At 39.2% G+C, this 7,850-nt stretch overlaps 1 protein-coding gene across 3 annotated transcripts in view; it reads left to right on the top strand.

Annotated features, from left to right (window-relative positions):
- SGCE (sarcoglycan epsilon) overlaps positions 1 to 7,850 on the top strand; it is a 68,057-nt gene that overhangs the window by 37,819 nt on the left and 22,388 nt on the right. For all 3 annotated transcript variants that reach the window (XM_007450647.1, XM_007450648.1, XM_007450649.1), the window contains one exon: positions 1,073 to 1,271. In XM_007450647.1, coding sequence (XP_007450709.1) covers positions 1,073 to 1,271 — 199 coding nt within the window. The remainder of the gene's footprint in view (positions 1 to 1,072; positions 1,272 to 7,850) is intronic.

Below are 7,850 nucleotides of genomic sequence, written 5' to 3'. Positions count from 1 at the left end.
TTAGCTTGGCCTGCCTCGTAGTAAGTATTAAAAAAAAAGTAGCCTTTATTCTTACAGAAATATTACTAAACAAAAAGAAAGCTATCCTTTGTCTTAACAGAACAACCAGAACACAGGAAATGATAGTTTGTAATTGAAGAGTAACATTTGAGAAGCTGAAATAAATTATATTTATTTAAAGTGTCTTATATTGAGAGTCTGAATGGGACATTGGGTTGGTTTAAAATATTCACTTTGGCATCTTTAGAGGGAAATTACTGATGAGACGTTGAGGAGGGAAAAAGCTAACTAAATCTCCAACAGTGTGAGGTATGGAATTTCATGAGAAATTTAAAATATTATTTCTCTAGAATATTTAATTATGGAGTGATCCAAAAAATGAAATAGCTATGATTTCAAAGTTCTTATTGAAAATACAATCAATATTTATTTTAGTAAAATGTGATGTTTTAGCATGCTCTAAAAAGATCAGTAACACTGCAAATTTAAAATATGGTTTTCCATATCATATATAAGCAACCCACAAGCAAGTATAGATATTTTTCCATGTCTTCTCTATTTAGAAAGGATGGTGCTGTGTTCAGCTTCCTCCTTTGTTCAAATGGGAAATAGCACTACCTAGGATTGTAACGATTAAATTAAACAATGTATTTGAAGATCTGTCAGCTTTAAAACACTACAAGTACAAAATACTTTTCTAAGTTCTGGAAATGCTCCTTCTACCTGAGTACATTGACAGGACAAGGAGGCCGGCAGGTCACTGGCAAGTTAGCGACAGATTTGAGATTTGACATTTTTTTCTTGTCCTTTTTATTCTTTTTTCTCTAATTGTGAATTGCCCTGCTGTCCCTTAGATTTGACTGCATTGTAGATAAAATTCTGGGTCTAATGTACGTCGTGTTTTTAGATATATCCTCTGTTATTTAGAAAGCCTTTAAAGTCAGTAATAATATCTGTCGTTCCCGAAAGCCAGGATTGTGACAGAAATCAACAAATCTCAAATGGTTCTTTTGTTTCCCTTTCAAAAGACGACTTCATTAAAGATATGCATACCCTTTTTCACCAAAATTAGACTTCCCGTTACCATATCAAGCAGAATTCTTCATTAAAAATATGAATGTAGAAGAAATGTTGGCCAGCGAGGTTCTCGGAGACTTTCTTGGGGCCGTGAAAAATGTGTGGCAGCCAGAGCGTCTGAACGCCATAAACATCACATCAGCTCTAGACAGGGGCGGCAGGGTTCCGCTTCCCATCAATGACATGAAGGAGGGGTAAGCAGACTTACCTTAAGTATGGATTTTTAAATATGGTGATCTTATCAAACTTATTATAGATGGAAGATGGCCTATTGCATTTTTCTTTTTAATAAGAAATAGTTATTGTAAAGATATGAAAAAACTAGCAATTTTCTGTATTGACAAAGAGATTGCATTAATGGTTCTTTATATCTGATGTTCCAGGTCCTGTGAAATCTAATCATAGATCAGGATCCACATCATAAATTACAGCACTAAGTCTTTTGTACCTTCCATAGAGAAGCTGTTTATTTAGGGTCCTGAATTTCAAAGGAAGTTGATGCCCCAGTTATCAGCTGCAGAAGGATGTACAGACTGCTGTAACTTTATTCTAGGAAACTATTTCTTTGCCTTTAACATTCTTTCCATCATGTGGTGGTGATTGATGGCTGGGGTGGATTTGAAACCCATTCCTAAAGCCTGGCCTTGTCACTCACAAGCTGGGTGACACTGGGCAATCTGCTGCACTCCTCTGGGCTTCAGCTTCCTCATCTGCTCCAATGGGGACTATACTCTCTCCCTCCGGGTTGTTGTAATGATTAAACGAGACAATGCATTTGAAAGGGACTTGTCTATTCTCAAGCCTTACAGATACAGAGTATGACTTACATTCTTGTAGAGGTTATGAAACACTCCTTATGCCTGGGTACATTGATAGATCGAATCTCAATGTCAAACGAAATTTTGCTGTTTAAGTTCTGTTCCGTCAGTTGAGGCAGATCTGCCTTTTAAAAAACCAATCCTATAAATATATGCGAGATATGGAATAAATCACATTTTACGTAGCATGTCCTTTTCCAACTCCTCCTTTATCCATATTCTTGGTAACATTTATACAGATGATATCTGGAATTAACTGGAATATCTGGGTTAATAAGAATCAAATTTAAGGGAAACTTTAAAGGAGAACTTTGTTGGAGATAAGGGGAAAGATCACAGACAGACATAGATGAGGTATGAGCGAGTAGTCCGAAGGGGGATAAAGGATAAGCAGTGAGCTGCAAAGTCCAAGTTACAAATTTCAGAATTAAATTGTACCTTGTATGGTACAATAATGGATTTTCAAGTCAGTCAAGCACACATAGAAGTGCTTGGAGGAAAATAGTTGCTTTATCGCATGCCTGTCATCTGCTGGTTGGCTTTCTCTATGAAAACATAATTCTGGAGCTTAAAATTTTACTTGAGAGGTACAACATGGATCTCTTTCCCAATGAGTAACTGAAGGAAGACCATAGAAGGAGATGAACAGGGGTATCTCCCCTGAAGACATTCTCCAGATGTGGAATCTTTTCAACAGTTTTTTAAGGTAATGTGTTCCACAGTGATTGTTAAAACAGTGACCAAAGATGTTGGAGGAAACAACATGAAAACCAGGTATTGGTAGAGTTTTCCATAGTTATGCTTTCTTCTGGGCTCACCGCTTCTCTAACCAGTAGTGTAGACCCCACCCGTAGAGGCACCTTAAGAAACAACTAGGCTAAATTGAACTAACAGCTCTCTAAACCAAACTCTGACCTAAAACAGTGCTGTGCAACTATGTCTAGCCTGAGAATTGCCAGTAGAGCTTTATGAACAATATACCTAGGTTCCTGGCCTCTGATTCCCCCTAGAGATTCCGGATCTTTGAGTCTAGGGCTGGGCCTGAGCATGTGACTCTAAATTAAGAACAGAATTTTTTGTCCTACAAGTACTTGTTGGAGAATTCAGTCATTAGCTGACTGACCCCCAACACCTGCTAGCAGGAGGCATGTGCTGTCAGTCCCGTGGCATTTATTTGGACCCTGTTGTCTCAGATCCTTTCCCAACTTGAAATGCTTTCCATGAGTTTTAATTTAATGTTAAGCCACAACCTTTACAGAGTATTCATATGATAAGTCTTTTAAAATAGAATTTCTGTAAATTATACCCAGTGCCAACTCTGTTACTCCAGTGTCCCTATATGTGCACCAATGAAATAAGATCCTACTTCAGTATAATTGCAGGAGAAAAATTTGTCCCTGGGAATGATTTTGCATATTTTCTTTGGTTGTTACGTAATGTCAAGGTAACAAAAATAGGGTTTTGTTTTACCCTGTTGCCTTCAATTTAGAAATAAATCCAGTGCTTAACTCACCTCTTGTGCCTTCCTTTCTTTTTAATGGTGTATATCATGATTCTTAATTCACTTAACAGAACTTTTTGCCTCTGTACGTTGTTTTGAAAATAAAATGGACTATAAAACTCTTTAAAAATGAAATATTGAGGGCTCCCCTGGTGGCGCAGCGGTTGAGAGTCTGCCTGCCGATGCAGGGGACACGGGTTTGTGCCCCGGTCCGGGAAGATCCCACATGCCGCGGAGCGGCTGGGCCCGTGAGCCATGGCCGCTGAGCCTGTGCGTCCGGAGCCTGTGCTCCGCAGCGGGAAAAGCCACAACAGTGAGAGGCCCGCTTACCGCAAAAAAAAGAAAAAAGCTACACCAAATGATATAAGACATATAGATAAAATGGAATATTAAAAATACTAGCATTAACAGTGAGAGGCCCGCGTACTGAAAAAAAAAAAAAAAAAAAAAATTGAAAAGATTGAGGGTGGGATCAGAGATGCAAAGGAATTGCATCCCTTTATTTTCTAAAATTTTATTTAAAAATATATTTATACACTTCAGAAATGTTAATTAAACACCTGATAACCGTGTTCTGCTTAATATTTTGCATAAGTCTCGGTCTCTGATTAAAAAAAGAAAAAACTCCTCGAAAGTATTTCCTATTACGCATGGCAGCCACAGTTTACTAACTGCAAACTTTTCCATGTTACTCAAACCAACAGCAGAAGACAAAGAGGAGCTCTGAGTAGTAGACCCTCAGAGTAAACCAACAGCCCTTCCACGGCCTAGAGTGCCCTTGAGTGTCAGTCGTCAAGAACCCGCTCCTCATCCTTCTTGATGTGCATTTTTTTTCATCTCTGCCGACCTCACTGACAGCCTTTAAACTTCTTCTAAATCTAACAGAAAACAATTATAAAGATTTCCTTCAAAGTGAGTAAGCTCCTGCAAAGGAACCCTAAACCTCCTGAAAAGATTCCCTTTCACTTTCCAGACCCATAACCTCAGGGCAACTGTGCTCTCTCTGGGTGTGGACTCAGGGCTGCTTTGCTCTTGACACTGAGCCAGAGGCTAAGGACTCATGGATGCATTTAGCCTGGGATAAAGCTGGTGGAAAGAGGGGCAGGTTCATGTTTCATTCTGGGCATGGCAGAGCTGCCAACTCAGGGTGAGTGATGCGGTGTAAATGGTGGTTAGGAAGGGAATGACGGGGTGTGAGGATTAAAGAATATACTCACTTTTCATGAGAGATTGTCAAACCTACCACTGTTTCCTTTGGTTACCAAAGCCTGTGGATCTATCCTCAATCAACAACAGAGGATCCTAGTTTATTCTCTAGACAATCTCACAAAGTACTCCCTCTAATTAATTGTCTGTGTTTTGCCCTGTAAAGGGCTCAGGGAGAAGTTACACTTGAAGAGAATGTAAGTCAAAGGCTGCCAAAGACTGCTCTGATGCAATGTCATGGTCCTAGAGGCCAGTCTGTAGTGCTCTGCTGAATCTGTCCCCATGTTTGGTGATTTACAAGATAGACTTTAATTTTTTTTTTTTTTTTTTTTTTGGGGTACGGGAGCCTTTCACTGTCGTGGCCTCTCCCATTGCGGAGCACAGGCTCCGGACGCGCAGGCTCAGCGGCCATGGCTCACGGGCCCAGCCGCTCCGCGGCATGTGGGGTCTTCCCGGACCGGGGCACGAACCCGTGTCCCCTGCATCGGCAGGCGGACTCTCAACCACTGCGCCACCAGGGAAGCGCAGTCTTTAATTCTTAAATAACGTGCCTCCTGTGTTTTTGATGCAACTATTCTTTCCTTTAGGGAATGATGGTGATATGAGATTGGAATTTTTGAAAAAAAGGCTTAATAAAGTAAAAATTGGAAGCCAATATTAGTCCATTTTTCTAAGTATAAAAATAAATAAATTTTAAAAGTCAATGTAACTATATGTCTAAACTATATGTCTATAACTATATTTCTTTAATATCTGTTCTAAGTTCTAGGCATAGATTCACTTTTTTTCTTTCATAGTTTAGCATTTATTAAGTATTTTTTATGGGGGAATAATGTATTAGTCTCTAGGGTACAGTGATTTTAAAGAATGCAGTCTATGCTCACATCTTTTAGGGACCAGGCAAGTAATCAGATAATTAGAAAGCAGTGTTGTACCTATCACAGTTGAGGTATTCACAGAGACGGCTCCTCTCCCACTTCTGGTCCATGTCAAAGCGTTCATAGAGAAGATGAAACCTGATCTGAGTTTAAAATATGAGTACAAATTAGCCAGCTCAAAAAATGAGAAAGCGAGAGTCTAGGCAGAGGAACAGCTTGGGCAAAATCCATTAGGTAGGAGGAAGCCTGGTCACTTTGGAAACCTACTTTGTGTGGAAATGGGGGACAGGGATCCAGAAATGATAATGACCAAAGAGGCAAAGACCAGACCATGTAAGGCCTTGTACACCTGGAAGAATTGTTTGGGTTTTTATCTTGAAGCACTAGGGACCTTTGAAGAAAATGGTTTATATTAAAATTTTCATTTTAGCAAGTAGGCCTGCTAAGCCCTACCACATGGCTGAAAGAATAGACCATAGCTAAATGCCTCCTTTCTGCAAGCAGGAAAATCCTCCCACAAAAAACTCCAGAAAGGTCTGAGCCTTGTGTGCCAGTTCCTTCTTCTGTTAAGATAATTCATCCCTTCTGCAGTAAAGATGAGTAACAAGCAGTAGAACTAGAGTCCAGAAGTGACCTTATTCTTTGTTTTATTTCTTATTCTGAATTAGATTCTTTATTTAGTTTTATTTCGTCTTTATTTTTCATCTTATTTTTTGATTGACTGACATGCACAGAACAAAGAAGTTGGGTGGAGCAGAGAGGCAGGAATCATGATGCATTTTCTTTCAAGAGCTCAAGAGTTCCCAGGCAGCATGTAGCATATGTGGACACTTTCTTCTCTAAACTGTCCCTTGTCTCCTATATACATAAAATAAGGAATAAAATACATTCATTACTTGGAAAATTAGGTAAAAAAATACAATCACTGGATCTGTTTATCTGGCTGTTGCTGACAGAAACCAGAGTTTTGACTTAATTTTTTTTTTTTATAAATTTATTTTATTTTATTTATTTTTATTTTTGGCAGTGTTGGGTCTTATTTGCTGTGCGCAGGCTTTCTCTAGTTGCGGCGAGCGGGGGCTCCTCTTCGTTGCGGTGCGTGGGCTTCTCATTGCGGTGGCTTCTCTTGTTGGGAGCACGTGCTCTAGGCACGCAGGCTTCAGTAGTTGTGGCTTGCGGGCTCTGGAGCGCAGGCTCAGTAGTTGTGGTGCACGGGCTTAGTTTCTCTGTAGCATGTGGGATGGGATCTTCCCGGACCAGGGCTCAAACCCATGTCCCCTGCATTGGCAGGCGGATGCATAACCACTGCGCCACCAGGGAAGCCCCTGACTTAAATTTTTTACCTGTAACGCGGTTCTCCACATTGTATGTGTGAAGGACTCAGTAAATGCGTTTTACCTCAAGGGAAATTGAGTTGTTCAAATTGGAAGGAAAAATCCTTCGTAAGGAACAAATTTTATTGAGAGTGCCCAGTGCCTAAGATTGTCAGTCACCATGTTTTGTTAACATTGCTTGAGAGCCTTGAACTTGATAATATGCTCCCATCCCATCTGTTTACATATATTTGAAAGTTTGAAAACATGTGGCTATGGTCATAAAGGTAAAGATCATCCTCCTTTCACTTCATAAAAATTTTAAATTTCTGCCTATCAAAAAGCTAGCCTATCAAAATAGCTGCAAATCAAAAAAAGCTCCATGTCAAAGATCTGGGAAAACAGATTATGAAAGATGTATTTTAGCATGTATAGCATAGAATTATAATTGTTATACATGGCCTCGTACAAAATTATTTTTTTTAAAAGCCAACATGTTGAAACTTACTGGCTCTTAAGAAACAATAAATACATGGTTTTTTTGACTTACAAGGCAAATTCAATATCTGCTTCTCTTGAGTAGTGTGTTTGCATTTTATTTATTAACTTATTTATTTTTCCAGTGTTATTGTGATATAATTGACGATATAACATTGGATAAATTTAAGGTGTACAGCATCAAGATTTGATATAAGTATATATTGCAAAATGATCACCACAATAACTTTAGTTAACATCCATCACCTCACATAGATAACAATTTTTTTTTCTTGTGATGAGAACTTTTAAGAACTACTCTCTTAGCAACTTTCAAATATACAGTTGCTTCTGTTTGTAAACTGGTATCATTCATTCTGCAGATAGGCTCCCTGAGAACAGTGAGAGAGACTGGGTTCAAGGAGGACAATCAAGGGGCTGTTGGCTTCACTCCCTGTGGAAAGTGACAGTGACTAGAACTGGGGTGGTAGCAGTGGGATGGAACAAAGTGGACAGGTGTGTATGAGAGTTCTTTCAGGGTAAATGTCAGAGACTGATGATAGATTGAATATGTAGGGAA

Source organism: Lipotes vexillifer, unplaced genomic scaffold (genome assembly GCF_000442215.2).
Source record: "Lipotes vexillifer unplaced genomic scaffold, Lipotes_vexillifer_v1.1 scaffold172, whole genome shotgun sequence".
Classification (NCBI taxonomy): Eukaryota; Metazoa; Chordata; class Mammalia; order Artiodactyla; family Lipotidae; genus Lipotes; species Lipotes vexillifer.
This window is presented reverse-complemented; position numbering and strand designations above follow the sequence as displayed.